This window comes from Thermobia domestica, chromosome 4, assembly GCF_964235325.1.
Source record: "Thermobia domestica chromosome 4, izTheDome1.hap1.1, whole genome shotgun sequence".
NCBI classification, from domain to species: Eukaryota; Metazoa; Arthropoda; class Insecta; order Zygentoma; family Lepismatidae; genus Thermobia; species Thermobia domestica.
The window spans coordinates 31,333,694-31,352,739 of NC_137457.1; the positions used below are offsets into that span (position 1 = coordinate 31,333,694).

The window sequence follows — 19,046 nt, forward strand, 5'->3', positions numbered from 1 at the left end:
GTCAATTTGACTGCTTCTTGCTTCTAGGGGGTTTAAAATGTCCGTGCTTCTAGTGTTAATCTCAATGGAACTGTTAACAGATATAACTACGTGTATTGGACAGAGAGCAACCCTCATGTTGAAGAAGTTTCCCATGATCAAGTTAACTCTCGTATAAATGTGTGTTGTGCAATTCACGGTAATGTTCTGTTCGGTTCTGTGTTCCTACAGGGGTGATTCACAGGTGAAACCTATCAAAAACCTGCTACAAGCAATACTGCAATCTTATTTGGATAATTTGCCTCACGCAAACTGCCAGCATTTTTACTGCCAACACAATGGTGTGCCACTGCACTTCAAGTCAATGTTTGACAATGGTTGGATGGACCAGTTCGTGGACATCGGATCGGTCGCCCAGGTTTGGCGGAATTGCCACCGAAATCGCATGACTTAAAACTGCTTCATTTTATTTCTGTGGGGCAACTTAAAATCCATTGTTTACAGATATCGCCAGCGTACAATTGCTGCTCTAAGACTAAATGTTCGCGAGGTTTGCGCTGCTATTACCATTGAGACTCTGCAACGGGTAAGGGCCAGTTTGTGACATTATATGGCAATTTGTGAACAACAAGATGGACACCTCTTCGAATTTCTACGCTGAGCAGAGTTGCTGCATTGTTTCACCTGTTTCAGGACTTTTCAACAGGTAGGTGACTTGAAGTGAATGTGTTAGGTTAGATGTGGCATTCCATGTGTGAGTGTCGTAGTCCTTTTTCCTCATATCATGGACTTGTGAAAGGAAGAAGGATGGTATGTCATTGTCGCCCATCAAACGAATGCTGGGATGGTTCATCTCAAATAGGTCGTTCTACATTTACATCTCTTTCCAATGACAAAAGTAGTATTGGTTACGAGACGACAATGTTTTCGTTGTCTTGTCTCGTTCGAAAACTCATAGACGACACTAGACAATAATTCAACGAAATGAAACGAGACAACCAGTTTACGAGTCGATGCGAGACCTGAGAAGGAATAATGATGCCCACCAGAAGAGAAACTTTACTTCTTTGTTAATTTGTCAAGAAAATGACAGAAGGAAAGATTAGGCCTCCACTCCGAGGTCACATGGGTAATTTAGGTGAGTCTAGGACTAGAGAAAGGAGCAGCCTTGCGCTGAGAGAAGGGACCGTCCCGACATTACACCACCCTACCCTACGCAGGTCTTTCCTCATTGGCTGTCAAACACTTTCACCTCTCTGAGGGTTGAAAATGCGTCCAGTCTTCAGTCCAGCATTTACAACTCAGAAGCTCACCGAGTAGCGGCTCAAAAGTAAGAAATGGCCGCATGAATAAAGAATCTACCCTGTTCTATCATTTTTCTTCCTGACCATATTATAAAATCCCATGAATTAATAAATGTCCATTAATAATAAAGGATAATTAATACTCTTTAATCTTTCCCAGCTTTTAACAAGGAGCTTCCTATGAAAGCAATCTTTCAAAGTTGCAATCCAATTAAAGATTGCTTAATGTTAAAATACGAATGAAAGAAAAATAATCACATGGTAGATGTTCTACAAGTTTCGGTTTTTAATTTTTACCACCTTTTAACGAAGATTATTATTACAAATTAATGAAAAATAGGAGAAGCCTATTAAGTCTGGGAAATATTTATCATATCATTTTCAGTAATTTATTTTGAAACTTTAAAATAAGTTTTCCTTCAAATCTCTGTATGCTTTCCCAATTTTAACATCGTGATTGCTGTGAAAGCAATCCGTCAAAGGTACAAGACAAGCTATTGGTCTCGAGAGAAACAAATCTATGGGGCTATGAAAGCAGGTTCAGTAAACAAGAATCGAGCACTGGTACAATCTCAGAAACCACCAATGGGATCCCAAAAAGAAAAATCGGTAGAAGATAATGAGAAGAAGCTTTGCTAGGAAGCATAAGTAAGAATCGAACACAGGGATCACGTCGCCACCAAAAAACGTGTCATTTACCCACCCAGAAAAATAATTCCAACGACAGCCATATCCGCAAATTTCAAAATCTTTTGCGACAAAGGAAGGAAAAAGATAAACTACTTTATTTATTAATTATACATAGGACAACTCACTTCAATTATCTACTACAAGGGCGGCAAACCTTTCATTACCTCCCGTTTGTTATAGGATACTAGCCTTACCTAGGCTAATAGCCAACAATGCAGTGAATTCATAACTGCAAAACTAACGTTAAAAATGTTTACGCAAGAAAAATAAGTTTAAGGTAGATGTTGGTAAACTAGCAGTTCATCGCAATTTATACAACACATTCGACCTCTCATTCCCTATCATAGTTTTACTTAACTTTTACAAGCAATCTTTGCAGTTGAATTGGTTATTAAAGAATTGGGAAGACTACCAATCACAAAATAGGTTTAACATTGGCAGTCTGCTAGCGCATGGTTTCCCGTTGCTTAGTTTATTTCTGCGCTGATAGTGTAATTTCATATATTTGAGTTATACTACAGAAATTTTACGAAATACAGAAATCATAGAAATTGAGAGGTATACAGAAAACAGTTTCTTAAAAGAATAATGAAGTTTCCATGCACTTACTTATATAAGATTTTAATCTCACTACTAGAAATATCGTGTTTGAATTATGTTAGATAAATTATAGTTAGTAGTTAGCATTACTCACTGTCTCATAAAAAAGCCAGAGAAATTTCATAAGCCCCACAAAACTGTTTTACCTGTGATCCTTCCTACTGCACCAACTGAAACGAAGGCTCCAGTGTAACCTGCTATATGTGCTCCAAGACTGTGTCCAACGATGTGAATATCCGATAGTTCAGCTCCCGCCCTGCTTACAAGCAAATCTATGAGGCGACTTGCATGTTTTCCAATATCTGACAATTTAGCAACAACCAAAGGATAAAGTAGATAGTTTACCATACCTATACTTGACCAGTCAACTACTATTACATTACAGTCTCCTTTAGCAAGATAATCTGAAATGAAACAAATATATTATTGTTACGAATTGAATATATAATTAATATATGAAGATATGACATTTGAATCATTTTCTTCGATTAATTGGAGTTGTTTATCTTAATGGAGATAATAATAAAATAATTGGGGAGTTCAGAGAACAACGGGCAAGTCTCGTTAGTAATATGGCGAGATAAGAGACGATGATTGTATGCTCCATTTAAATACATGGAATAATGAACGCATTTTTTACATTGTAAAAGGTTATTTAAATTGTGTGAACGTCTTGTGAACACTGAAATAAGTTGCAGGTAAGGAACTTAAATATGAAATAACTCTGAACTGACAGAAAAGGTATATTAATCCTTTCTGCTCTGAGCACATCAATTATTATAAACATTTTAACTTTATAACTAACGTCTACATTTTAAAAGTATGCAAAACAGCGTAGTATAAAACAAGTTTAATTGATTTTCTATTTATGAAATTAATGATTTCTAAACATTTGACGTCTTCACTCACTAGCCTTTCATATTTGTATTATATTAAAGCATAAAAACACATCGTTTTGATAGAGGGTCTCTTTTGGGTTCGTCCCAAAGTTATCAGGTAAAGACCTGGCACTACAAGTAATAAACTGCATATGTTTATTAATTACCGGTCTATACGGCTCAAAGAAACATAAACTGAGGAAGTTCTGTAGTATTTGGAATCATTATGATCAGTAACAAGGGGCTGCAAGAGGAGAGAATGAACACTTCATTGCCCTTCTAGGGTGTGGGGCGGAGCACGTTTTCTATACGAAGCCACACTTACTAACAGAAACTAGCGGATATGAGGGTGGGTATTCAATCATAAAATAGATGTGTAAATCGGGGAGAGAAAGTTCAAAGTGTCTGTCAAAGAAGAGGAAAGCTGTAAAATAGCAAAATATACTTAGAACATGAGAGTTGCCATATCATGCTGTAGTGTAGGCTTTTGTACGTGAAGAAGTGAAAAATAGAGTTATGTATATTTATGTATAAGATATATGATAAACAAATAGTATAGCCAATAGGATCCTCTTCATCTTTTCATTACAATCAATATCTTCCTTTCTTCATGCCCACCTATGACCCGTACGATTATGTTAATTTTTCCCATTCTTCCGTGTTTTCCGGTATTGTTATTGTTGCAACTTAACGGATTTAGAAGCGTAGCCATAGATTTTCTGATGTAGCTTGTATCGACATTTTCATCAGTTGCCCGTTTGCACAGGGTTATGGTAGAGAGTTAAGATTTGTCCTATCTTCTTTTATTTAACAATAGCTTTCATACAATGTGCTACTTGACCCCCGGTTCCATTTGCAAATTTTGAGTTGGTCCCCGCCTGGGACCCTACGAGTGCCCCGGGGACACACATTTTTCATTCAAAAGGTGCTTTGGTCCCCAAACTAATTTGATATATATTCGCTGAGTTTCCTTGCCCGACCGTTCCCGAAAAATCTGACTCGGAATCCGTCTTTTTAATGTATAGTATGGAGCTCAATATCTATTTTTTTACGCTTATATCTCCGCAACGGTTGCGATTGACGATGTATCCCTTTTCATGTTATGTTCTTTTGGGACAAGGTATCCAACGGCAATAGTCTCGACTCGAAGTCAGTTACACTTGGATAGGTGCCCTCGTTCTTTCTATTTCAATTAATATAATTGTCATCTTAATGAAAAAAATAATAAAAATATCTTAGCAAAATAACATCGCTTATGGACTTTCCGTTTTTGTTTCGGAATTGCTTAGAAATAATGTGGAATGAAAACAGAGTGCCATCAAAATATATCGCGCATTATGAATACAATATTACATCATTCAGTGCAGAGTGAATTACTTAATTCCACGATCGAGTATAAACTGTGAAATCTGTACCAAAAGTTTTTTCTCAAATCGTAATATCGTATGATCCGTTACATTTAAGTTTGCAGCTAGGGCAACGCTAGCTACGTGTTCTACTATATTCCGATGTTTCTCAAACCTAACCATAACAAATCTAGTTGCGTGAATGAGCACATTATGATTTTGAATATGATGTCATTACACGGGTAAAATATCTTGACCATATCATGCACATAGTACATTAGGATCGAGACATAATCACGGACAGTAACGCGTCCAGTAACCGTCAGTACATGTGTCACTGAAAACAGCACTTTGCAGCACGCAGTATCAAACACTCTTCGCCATGTTAGGTGGAAACATTGTCAATTTGCTTCCGCTACACATAATCACGGACCATGGTAGGGTGAAGCATGAGTCCCTTGATTACATCGCATACTTCCCGTTAGAAGAGATCTTGTTACTTTTATTACAGTATAATTGGCAAATTTTATGGTCTCTTGCAAGTGTCCCCTCTTACAGCTTGACCTCGAATACACATTAAGATTATTATTCCCTCCGCCAACTCCGAGTATTTCGTCTTTTTGTCATCAGATGCTCACTTTTTCATTTAGCAATCTCTGTTAGTACCCCCACTAGAAAGAGCTAAAAGATCGTAGCAGTCAGTATGAATGAGTCCATATATAGCCACAACTGAAGTGAGTGGAGAGAAGAATCCAACATTTTTTTATTTTTTTCCTGCACCTGCAGTGTGTCAGAGTTTATTTTTGCAAGTCGTGTTTAACTGTAGGGCAAAATCTCGACCATTGACGGGGAACATAAATCTTTTATTTCTGCACGCAGTAATAGAGTTTTGTGTAGCAAGCCGTTAATTAGACTTCAGAGAACGATTATTCGCATCGCGCTGACAAATTTCCTTCCGTCCGTAATCACATGAAGATCTTTTTCTTCCTTCCGAGTATTACCATAATGTGAGATAAATAACCTATATCGTTCTTTGTATACAGAAAACAAACAAACCATGCTAATGTTACTTATAATTATCAGTATTAAATGATTTTTTCTTATGTTTATGATTCATGAAAAATGAACAGAATGAATTTTGACTTTTCTATTTGTCCCTATCCTCTTAAGTAGAGAGAATGCTGTGGCTCAACCAAAGGGCCTGCAGGACCCATAACGCTGGGTGGCCCAGGACAAAAAGAAGCCCATTTCAGTTTCGGAGTTAAACTTTATAACGTTAGGATGTTAAAAATTATGTGATTTTGCAACTGTTTCTCATCTTTTACCTGTGAAGACGGTGTAACACCTGAGCAATTATCTAATAAGTTAAAAGCCAATAAAAGTTATACTGAAGAGCGATTCAGTGGTCATAAAAATTATGACCACTCGCTACTTTTCGAACGAAATCATTGGGCTGGTATAAGAGCTACGAGGCATAACACAACCGGACGTCAAACGGTGACAGGAATCTCACTCGATTAGTCAGTTTGGTGCTTATACCTTGGGGAAGGACGACGATATAATAAATTGAATAATTGCTCAGAGCTTCATTTCGGAAACAGCGTGACTTGTCAAGTTTTTGCGATCTGCGTGCTTAGCGTATTACAAAGTTAGGAAAATGTTAATAAAACCAGCATCGAACCAAACAACAAAAAAGCAACAAAACATACATACATACATACATATGTATGTATGTATGTATGTATGTATGCACAGCCACGAGCATCTGAAAGGGCAAATTGGATATATAAGAAATGAATAGCTAATTCCAGTAGCAGCAGAGCAGCATAACAGCAAATACATGCCCGAAAATATAACATGCCAGGATATTCACAGAATTGAGGAAAGGTGTTACTATCTGAGAGCATCACTTGCAAAAACAACCACGAGATAAATACGCAGAAATTCCATTTCCGTTATGTTCAGATATAAGTTAATTAATGCAAAGAAAACGAAAAGAATAATACGCATCATGCAAAGACAGATAAAATATGGAAAGCTAAACAAAATGAGAAAAGAAGGAAAGAGGGAAAGGAAAGAGCAAAAGACATGGTATGCAATTAAATTTTAACAATCAAGGATAAACAGTCTCCGTCATTCCCTCTGCCCCCTGTATTGTCTTTGTTTTTCCCCCTTCATAGGATAAATCTCTTTCACTATCAAACGCGAACATAATTTATAGTGTTTAATTACTTGAAAAAATATAATTCAGTTTAGGCTGAGACTCGAACACAGAATCATCAGAATAGCAGTCACATACTTTACCTACTTATCTACACAGGCTCTGTCAACTGCGTTTATAAATCAGGCTGTTATCAAACGTGTTAAATGAGCCATTGTCGGTGAGTTACCCACTTACAGTTGAAGTTTGAATTTTATATACGGTCTTTAGCCATCTACGACTACAGACCCCATGTTATCATTAAAAGCATTTTTTTGTAGATTAAAATGAAGAATAAATCAATCTCTTATGAATTAATCTCTTGGGTGCACCAGCACACCGCAAACTACACACAGACACGTCAGGATTGATATATATTATCGTCTTGATTAAGAATTAGTTGAGTTTTTCGAAAATTTACGAAACGTGTCTTGAAGGAGGTCGTCGCAACATTAGTGACATCTCGTAGCGTTGTTACGTAATACATGTAATATAAATAAAGCTTCAAGACCACACGTTACAAGTTCTGCCATTGGTAAGTCGCTAAGATGTCTGCTTCTTGAGGGGAGCAACGCGGGCTCAAATTTCGACTGGATTACTTTGATTTTTCTTTCTGTCAAAATACATTTCAATATTTTTTATTTGTCACTAATAATTGCTTTATTGCATTGTTTGTAGATTAACTCAAACTAGTGGAGGTTAAGTAAAGCCAGGATGGTAAAGATAAATATATGACAAGTGTGCAGTCTAGAAATGGTGTGAGTCAGTGGATCAATTAGGTCGAGATTTGTGAGTGGGTCAGGGGTCAAGAGGATGTGACTTACTATGACACACAACCCACTCTGACCCAACAACCCATTCTGACCCACATTGACCGACTGATGCACTCTGACTCAACAACCCCATTCTGTTCAGTGCATTGTAGACATCATCTGAGCACTGCTGAATTTGTCTACATTTTACATTCAAGACCTCCCTTTCTCTTCTTTTTTAATTTGTTTGTATTGAAAAAAATTCAGGCACTCTTGCAGAACTTCAGGCAATTGGCCATATTTGGAATTGCAATAATAGCAATAGGAATTTCTTCTTGAGTTTTCAGACACATCCTGTGAGTTTTTAGAGGAGGGAACTACTGGAGAAAATTGTGAATGACTTATAATGTATGAATTTTTATATAAAAAATACATATAATTAGGTGTGTGTGATCCTGATCAAATTGCAAAGTCAACTAAAATTACATAGTAGGTCCTAATCTCAATATCATTTTAATACTCTCTTTAATTGGGGAGGGGGGCATTTTCTATATATAGGATTGATTTCTAAAAATAATCTAAAACTATCGATATTAGTTGAGAAACAAATTGAAAGCAATTATTGAGAAATAAAAACTACAGTGTTACGTATTTTACATCTACTGATTTTTATTATAATAATTATTGAAACTTGTGTTTATTTAAGGAACGTTCAGAGCATAAGGGTATTACGTCGTAATGTTGTGGGGAAAATGGACATAAAATTTGTACTGTGAGCTTAATTACCTTGAAATTTTAAATTTGTACGGGTTGCTTAATTATATGGACAATTTTAGACGTCTCTTTACTTTGGTCTACTTTACCTTGATTTGAGACTTTCAAATTTCATCAAAATTTCCATTTAAAATCTGTAAATCAATAATTGTATATAATAATTAAATTCAAATCATCATAATTTGGCCCATAACAAACACTTTACCATTGTATATCGTAAAGATCAGTTCGTATTGTAACAGACCTGTGCTTGTGCGCTGAAAAGTAGAAATTCAAACTCCGATTAGTGATTATTTCACAGCCTTGTTTTATTAAGATTGTAAACTTTATTTAGTTCAGAAGAGAGCGTGGATCATGGCTCAGACTTGATGACGATGGGTTTTGGTGGATCGGAGTTGGTCACAATGGTTCACTGTGGGTCATGGTGGGTTATGGGTCGCAGTGGGTCATATTGTGTTCACCCACGACCCACTCAGAAAACTAGACAGACTTAACCCACTCACCCACTCCAACTCTGATTAATGCTTCGACATCTGGAGTAAATAAGTTCTGCCATGGGACCCTTTTTGTTTCAAAATATATTTTTGTGTTCTCACATTTATTATTATTTACTTTCTTGCATTTTTTTTACATTATCTTAGATTAGTGATTGTGGTTTAGGATAGATTATTATATAAAGTGAGATACGGTTATGTATGTTTCAAAATACACTACTATCTGTTGACGTAGTACAAAGGTAGGCATACACCTCTGCATTGATCAACAATAACATTCTAGTTCATGAGGTTTTCTGGCTTCGGCTCTTCTGAGCTTATGGTGTAAGGAAAAGATAGTAAGTACAAATAATGTAGAAACTCAGTATACCTGATGGTTAAAAATAAGAAATTATATAAAATGCAATGAGCTGATCATTATGGTACTGTATACTTATTTTTGGGCCACCTTGTACGTTATTAATAATTTATTTCTTGCATTTATTAATAACTAGTTGAAATACCCACTCTTCGCATGGCTCAGAGAAATTATCTCTGTAAGGAAACTGAACAACGAAACGAAAACATATCGGCCATTTTCTACTACTTTTAGATATCCCGGTAAACGTTTCGTAGGACACCCTGGTTCGAATTTAAAAGAACGCCTCTCGCCCCCAGGCGATTGGGTTGTTGTTGGAAGTAAATGCGTCTAAAAGAATCACCATTCATCTCAGTGACCGTGAAAACTAAGGATTTGACACTAATATTGGTCACTTTGGAATATTTTTTAAATATTTCCGTACCTCAACCCCGGGGGACACCGACCCGCATACAATGGTAGCCGATTTTGAAAATCATCGCTAATGAAAATCACACCATTCATCTCAGCGACTGCTATAACTATGAATTCACCACAAATATCGGTATTTTTTTAATATTTTACATGTCCCTGTAAAGGTCTTTTACCCTGAGATCCCTGGTTCGAATTACAAATAAACGCTTTGTTCTGATCTGGAACCTGAATAAAGGTATCCGTGACCAAAAGTTAGTAACTTTCTCTCAAGTGGCCTGATTCGAATGCCGCACACAGACAAACACACAAACAAGGTCGTATTTCATACACACAACAGATAGAACAACCTAGAGCATATTTTTACATAGCATAGCGTTCTTTTGCATAGAACGTTGCTATGTTGCTTCCACCCAATTAAGCCTTCTACTAAGTGCCTGAGACATTGTCTTCTATACATAAACGCTTCCGTTGAATCTGCCTCTTCTATCGAAGTAATGGGTCGCGTTTGTTCATGTATTGACCTGGAAAAACCAACAAATGATTTTTCATTGCATCACGAGCCACTTTTGTCCGTGACGTTGATATACAGTAGAAATGATGTATGTATTATTAAGCCGATGTAAAATAGAAAGATTATATCAGCTTTACCTGAACACCCGCAAATTTTATATAGCAACAGGAGTGCCCAAAACTGCTTCCCATCCGGCATAAATTTCACGACAAACTTTTTGAATTATACACAAGAATAAAATAGATATATTAGTGTTAATAATGTTTATGGAACTAGACAGTTTTTAAACTTCCAAACTATGCCGTGCATAAAAGACGGAAGTCTTATAGAGTGGTTTCATCCATGTTTGTGTGACAGATGCCAGAGCAAAGACAGTAACTGATATCGAGAAATGATTTGCTGCCATTGATTCTGCATTGAAGGAATAGGTTCCATTTCATCCCTTAACTCCATATTCAAGCCAGAAGTGTTTCACATTAATTATTTCAGTGTTGCCATAGACGAAACATTTCTTTGGGACTCTTTGGATGAGACACGACATAACCCTTTCGGACGAGACTCGAGACGAGAAAGATTAATTGTCTCGTCTCGCTTTCGAGACGGGACACGAGACGATACGAAACGTCTCCTGAAATGTCTCGTCTCTTGTCTCAAAATTGCAAACACAGTTTTTGAATTTAAATCACACACAGCAAACGTAACGTTTTCGATGTTACTCGGATGACATATTAAGATGTTAGAGAGGTTATGTTGAAACCGTTATGTTTGCTCAGGCGTTTTTTCTTATTTAAAAACAGTAGGTCTACGTCTCATATAGCCTCGCTGCTGAACGGGACGTTAAACTCCAAACCAACCCAAGTCTTTTTTAAAAAGAAGTTAAATGCGATAGCGTTGCTAGCTTGTTTTTAAAAATATTTCTTCATGTTTAATTTTTCGGCTGTTTCAAATATACACTACTTAATGTCCTACAGTAATTTGAGTCCGGCATTGATGAAGTGAAATTTAACTTTTGGTTCGAATGTATTTTATTGCCAATAGTAAAGGTGCCTTAGAACATATTTAATTTTGACTGACGAAATGAAATTTCTTCACGTATTTGTGAATCGGAAACCCGACCCTGGATGACTTGTGTATGTAACCTAAACCTTACATTTTACAACGCATGTCCTGAACAGTAAAAAATAACTGTGTTGATTCAACTCCATGGGCGGAACTATGGGGTTCATGAATGGCATTGCACCCCCTAACTTTTTGACAACTATTGAGTTATTCATACAAATTCCGCACACGTCTAAAAAGTATTACACAGTTCCGAGACCGAACACAACGTCTGCCCTCAGAAGACAATTCCATGCTCAACACAATGCGTAGGGCCAGCGTGTCTAGCACTTTTTGTGTTAAATCAACACAACAGACGGTGTTGATTTCGGTAGTGCTAGAAGAAAGCTGCAACGAGATTTGAACATGGATTACCTAGTTAGAAGACGAGCGTCTTATTTACTTGGCTAACTAATCAGACAAAAAAAAACAGTTGAAACATTATAGAGCTAATAAATGTTGTTGAACACTAAACACAAAATTACTGTCACGACTTATACCATGATTTAATTACTTTTCAATGGTCAACTAAGAAGCACATTATCCTATCCCTTGCAGCAACCTTTCTGTAGTTTTATTTTTTTTAATATACTGAACGACCTGGAGACGCAACGGCCAAAACATTTTGTTTCATCTCGCATTTGTTATTGTCTCTGGATCCAAATATAGCATTGTATTAAATGCGTCGAATTATAATAGTAAATACGGTCGTAATTGAAATAGGTCAATTTCCATTTTGTTCTACACTTTCCCTGTCAAAACATTCTTACAGGGTTATTATTATATCTAATATAAGTGTGGTAGGACATGGAACGATTAGTGAAAGTTAAGAAAGTCACGTCGCCATTTTCAACCTGTCTTAAAACCGTCTTTATTATTAGTACTGTTTTGTGCTATTACTAACTCCAGTATCTCAGTAGACATGCTTATCTGATTTGACTCGCGGTTTTAGACAGTAAGGCAGGTTGTACGGAATGCCATTTTGAAAAGTTTAAGTGAGTCCGTATTGGAATCTTGAACACGTTCAGAAAGGCCTATTTCAATTCAGTTTGGGATTTTACTTCTTAGGTGCTTTTATTTTCAGTTTTTTGTCACCCTCGAAACGTGCCGCCTTACTCGCTACCCCCAATAGTCAGTACCTGCCGGGGAGGGTGCAGTCACATCGAACTTTACTTGTCGCATTAACATTACTTGACACTAATGTCTTCTTTTTCGACGTATCTATAAGCAATTTATATTCTTGTATTTGTGCTATTAAAACAAATTCAGTGTTTCAGAATGTAAAAATTGTTCAGGGTTGAGGTGCCTACAACCAGCAACACAAAACTCTCTTCAACATTGGGGGAAGGGGGACGGGTGAGACCGTTCCCATATTTTTTAATAGACATTCAAAATATAAGTTGAAAAACAACACATTGCGGAGGAGCAAGGAGCAGGATTGTCTTCAACATTGGGAGGCTGGCCGATTTGAGTTTAATTTGAAGGTAGGGAGAGGAGATTTATATTGCGGTAGTGAAATCTGATTTCTGAGTTGAATCTGTTGTATATTATATTGCGATGTACATGAAGTGGCAGTTAGAAAAATTATCATCCCATTTCTCTCCCAAAAAACACATTTTAAATCGAGTTACTAGGACGGGACAGTCACCCTGTTCCAAGTTGACAGGAGAGACATGTCCTTCCCATCCCCCTGGATTTGCGCCAGTGCCTCAGATAATTAACTGGAAAGAAATGTTATCTTGTAAATTATTTTTCCTTGCCTTGTGAACTTATTGTATTTATTTTAAGACTTTTAGGAAAATTGGATCACTCCGTATGGACGATGGTCAAAAAATTAGTAGAACAAAGAAAGTGTTAGGATACAAGATAACGTCGAGAAGACACACACTCGATGTTTGTAAACCACAAAGGTTATATGGCATTAACAGAGATCAAACCGTCTACCACACGCACAAGAGGTGAAAGCTTTACGGCGAAGCTACCGTGAGAATTCTTGCCGTGAGTTTGGTAACTACTTTGTTGTATGTTGATTAGCATTGTGCTACCTGCTACATTTGCTTTCGTTAATATGATATGCTGATATATTTCTTACAAGACAACTGTTAAAAACTGTTAAAAATGAATGTAACTAAACTAATTATTGTAAACTTGGAGCACATTAAAATAATATAGCATAGTTTTCTTAGGTTCGAAAAGCCTATGAGACAGTGAAAGCCAGCAAAGAAACTTTTTGCGCTGGATCTATTCCTAACATAGAGTCCCTTTAAAAGAGTCGGCTTTAGGTTCCCAAAAGCCTTAATCCGCCCGTGTCTTATAGGCAATATTTCACCGAAAGATGATATTTTTAAATGCTGTGCTCGTCATCAAGTTTTCACAAAGTAGTCCCATTCTCCTTTAAATAATTTCGATGCCGCGGTGTTGCAGTGGTAGAGCGTTCATCTCTGGTGCATGAAGTCCTTGATTCGATCCCTGCTTGTGTCAAGTGACCTTGTACAGGACAAACACCGTGTGCATGTGTGTTCCCGGGGTTCTCCCGTTTTAAACCACTTTCTTCATTTGCCCATTTCATTCATTTCTCATCATCACTGCTTCCTTTAGCCTAGCCGGCATCAACGTTGGATATAAAACCTAAAGATTTCATTTCAAACAATTTCAATCAAAAACAGTTGCAGGACGTATGTAATTTTGAATAAAACAGTATACTATATAAAATTTTGAGTATATTATTTTCTAAATGAAATTCCCGAGAACCTAATTTCTAAATCGAAGGGTAAAAAGACTAAATTGACTCTCTTATTATTATAAATCCGTTTCAATTGAAGCAGTTGAAATAGTTGGGAAAAATTTTAAAAAAAGTTTACCCTATATTCCAGTGTGCCACAATCGGTATAACACTGCACACTGGTGTGTCCAGGAAGGTGAACAGTGTGACGCAAACTTTTTCCTATTATTTCCAAGAATATTTGTCGAGTTTCTGTTATTTATTATTATTATTATTATTATTATTATTATTATTATCAACTATTCTTCCATGGATCAGCTGTCAGTAAAGAGTTAAGCAACCACAAGTATCTCAATGAGGGAATGAATATAATTATTCAATTTAATAGTAACGGAAAAGTATATTTGCTTGTATATTCTACCGGGAATAACAGCATCCGTCTAGAAAGTTGGGACTAATAACAAAGGGATCCGATGTTCTGAGCACACACCGCATAAAAGTCGTAAGTGCCACAAGTTCTGTTCTACGCCTTGGCACAATAAGGGCTCTTGCTTTCAGGTAGAGAAGGAAAAAACTTAATTTTATTGCAGTTATATGCTCTAACAAATGTTAACTTATATTCATAAATTATGCAAGTGATCTTTTCGTTTTCTGTTTATTATTATTATTATTATTATTATTATTATTATTATTATTATTATTATTATTTACTACTATACATTTCTTAACACGATGATTGTCATGCGTATGGAATTCCATACACACGGCACTCGCATGCGGCGCTGTTGATGATTTTCCATACACAAACAATATAGATACTAAAATTTAGTTGTGTTCCAGGTTCAATTCCAGCCCCCGCCAAGTGAACTTTGTGGTGGACAAACAACGTGTGCGTGGGTTTTCTCGGGATTCTCCCGTTTCCTTCCACTTTCTTCATTCCACCATTTCATTCATTACTCATCATCACCGTGTTCTTTAGCCTAACCGGTATAATCGTGGGACGTAAAACTCAATGATTTCATTACATTTTCAAATTTAGTTGTGTTTGTTCTATAGGTACGTATGTAATTAAATACATATGGCGTAGAAATAAAAATTTAATGTCCACGCCACGTATATGCAAACCACAAACACATTTATGAACAAAGACATTGAGTTTGAATTTAACATCTACTTCAGCAACGAAGCTATATGAGATGTTGTCCTAGTGATTAACGTGGACTCCGAACCACGTGAGCTCTCGCCGAGTCTTCTACGTCAAAGACGCATACGCTAACCGCTTAGTCATGAAGGAGCTCATGGACAAAGACACTTATGGGCTAAAACAAAGGCGGTAACAAAGGTGTGTGATGTGATTTTGTGTTTATCGTCCCTTTCTGCAGCGATGATATATGAGACGTGGACCTACTGCTTAATCTGGAATCCGAACCACATGAGCTCCCGCCGGGCGGGAACAAACAATTACTGGCTGATTGCTCTCAGTGATGCACATGTGATAACGGTCAACAGCTTTAAATTTAAACAACTATATTTTTTTATTAAGCATGAATTTAACTTACAGTATCCAGTGGGGAAGGCTCAGTATTTCGCAAGGATCGTTGCAATATCAAACCCCGTCAAATACACTGAAAACCTGTTAGCAAGCCCCTATCAATGTCAAACAGGTATTGTCTTGTAATGTTCATTTCAATGTAAACGTATGTAGGCCTACGGACTTCAATACTCTTCCTCAAACGAAGGTGAGGACTATCCATGATTTGCAGTATTAATCTCTCTCTCATCCTCTGTATTCTTATAACATGCCATCTAGCCATTACATTCTTTGGTATCTCAATCACTTCTTCGTAGGATAGCTTTACCTAGAGGCCATTGATTAACCTGGCATTATATTGATCAATTTTGTATACCTATGGAATTGACAATCATCGTTTGGATATTTCAGTTGCAACTCCCTAATATTAACAACGTTTCTTCGATAATTTCTTAACGTATTATCTCCTCGTATTATTGATTAGCTTGGTTATACTTATTTAAACACTTTTTTTTTGCACCGACGTTCCAGATCTCTTGGACGAAATACACTAGCTCTCACTGAAAATGAAATCCAGAACAAATGATTTTGAAATATTTCACGACAAGGGGGCACATTTAACACGAAATTTCAATTTTTTGGGAAAACTGTGATTAGGAAACATTTAAAAATATTTAAGAAAGGGGACGGAGCAAACGCATTGTACTTTCACGCTCGAAGTTCCAACACTGACTTATGTTACGCTGCAGCTATTATTGAAACACCTATTTGGGAAATTGCGAATAAAATAATGTATTTTGGAAAACTTTATTAGAAGAAACTTTAGACCCATTGGTCATATTTCCCTTAGGAATAACCTAAGCCATATATTAGAATTATTAATATAATTGTATGTGAACTATAAGCAAAAGGGTCCTAGTAATTTCTGAGTAAATCAAGAGAAACGTCACTCTAAGAATAAATTATCAATTGTGTTACTTTTCGGGACAAAGGAGCTATAGTGTTTTCATAAAACATTTATTTATGAAATACGAGCATAATCGCCTCAGTCGTTGTTGCGAAAATCGCAGGATAAAACTTACTGTCGAAAGTCATATACCACTTCTAGAGTTTCAGGATGAGGGAATTATACCATATAGCTAGGTTATTTATGTAACATTTATTTATGAAATATGAAAAGCAAACATAACCTTAGATGTTTTTGGGAAGAATTTTGAGGATAAACGATTTATGCCATATTGTAATTATTTATAATCTGGACCAAGTATATCCGGTAAGTTTAACCAAATCGTCGGGAAGAATTTCATTGTCAAAGTAAACTATTTCTTTGGATCTTTCTTTCCGGAACAAACGTGTTATACCATTTTGCAAGATTACTACAGAAAATATTATTATTGAAATCACAACAAATTTGTCTCAGTTATTACTGAGAAACTTGTAAAAAAATCAACCCTTGAGAAAACGTCTCCTTCTGTATGTTACTGGGGTAAACGATTTATGCTGTATGCTATTTTATTAATGAAACATTTCTTTACGAAATATCAACACCTGAGGCGTTAATGATAAAATCATCGGGGGAAAAGTACTCCTTCTGAATTTTTACATGACAAACGAGTTGTCATATTGTTAGGTTATTAATAGTACCTTTATTTGTGAAATGTGGTTGAAAAAATTGTGCGAAAAGAACACATACCACACAGTAAATTACACCAATGTATTTTTTTTTCAGAAAAAAGTTTGACACTACGGTGAAAGGTTGTGAATAAAATATATATTTGTAAAAGATAAATAAAAGCTGTTTTATTAGAGAAAATTGAATTATTTTAAATCTTCATCCTTCAGTAAACTATCCTTACTTTTAGGTGTCGAAGGATATAAAATTCAAAATAATAGTAGGTACTTAAACCGTTTTTAGAATTCGGTCCAGATACATTGAACAGTATGGCCTCTAATTGCATGCATGCAAAAGCGTGAGGAACTGATAGACGGATAGATAGGCAGACATAAAGAAATCATTTTTTCGATATGTAGGGCCATGTAACTGGCATTCATAGAAATCTCGTATTCAATTTTTATAAATATCACCACACTTTCTTCTTTAGTCGCTCGAACGTGAAAACGAATAGGGCTACACCGGCACGGAAATTGATAATTTGTAATCCCCAAAATTATTTTTTTAATGTTTAATGTGTTGTCACGCTAGAAGAAAATCTTATGGCTGTTTTATCATTTTTTATCAGTTTTTCAGGCTACTGTATAGTTCGAAACAACGGCATGATTATAGTTAATATACATAGCATATTTTGGAAGCATTGGTGTTCTTTACAAATAGAGCTGTATAATTTAGTTGTATAATACGTACAGCTCTATAATAGAGCTGTAAAGAAAGCATACTTTATTCCTTACACAGACTTATGATTTCATTTTTTGCACTTGTGGATATGAATGAGGAGAGACAGAGAGAGTAAATACTCTAAAAAGAAAGACACACACACACACACTAACACTAGAACAACAATTTAACATTGCTTTTTTTATCACAACGATCTATTCTACTTCATTTCCTGTGACTTTAAAGCTGGAGGTCGCGCATGTTTTATCTGTTCCTGATTTGCAGACACATTCGAGGTGAGTTGAAGTTTCTTCTGCTATGCAAAAACGGAGATGGGCGGAATAGTCCTACCATTCCATAAACTGAAAACAATCGCTATTACTAACAGTACACTAATTCTGAATAAATACGTCATTGGAGGAGACGAAAAGTTATTTCCTTGTTATATTGTTTCGTTTCCTATTACCATAAAATTTATACACTTTCTATGATGTATTGTAAACAAAAGCAAAGCGGATGGCATGGGATGGGATTAGACCTGGTGTCAAAACAGTATAAGAACTACCAGGCCGCCACTCTATCCACATTATTACAGAGACTACGTTTTCTTGCCTGTCTTTTTCTTAACAAATACATGCTCAGGGTTTATAGAGCATGTCACTTCCGAACTTAAAACAGATTTCCTCTTTGTTTCTATATTTCCCTTCAACACTTTGGTTACAGAAGCTAATTTATATTTGGCAGACAATTTACAACCTAGTCTTAATAAAATGAATGGAATATTTTACTCCACTTTCTAGTTCCCTGATTCAACTAGTGGATACTACGATACTACCAATTGTGCAATTCCCTCTGAAGTCGTGCTCTGCTACTGCAAAATTCCGTCAAGAGCATTAATGCCAATTAACACAAAATCGAACATAATTTGGTTTTTGATTATATTTTTTATTAATTTACTATCTTTTTGGAATTATGTTCGTACATGGATTGATTTCTATTATCTCCAGTTACTAATAACTGAACTGTACCCATAAAAGTGAAGAAAACGGAGTAATTGCGAAAA

General features: G+C 36.1%; 1 protein-coding gene across 3 annotated transcripts in view; it reads right to left on the reverse strand.

Annotated features, from left to right (window-relative positions):
• LOC145683815 (endothelial lipase-like) overlaps positions 1–19,046 on the reverse strand; it is a 472,564-nt gene that overhangs the window by 89,683 nt on the left and 363,835 nt on the right. For all 3 annotated transcript variants that reach the window (XM_081755410.1, XM_081755408.1, XM_081755409.1), the window contains one exon: positions 2,720–2,977. In XM_081755410.1, coding sequence (XP_081611536.1) covers positions 2,720–2,977 — 258 coding nt within the window. The remainder of the gene's footprint in view (positions 1–2,719; positions 2,978–19,046) is intronic.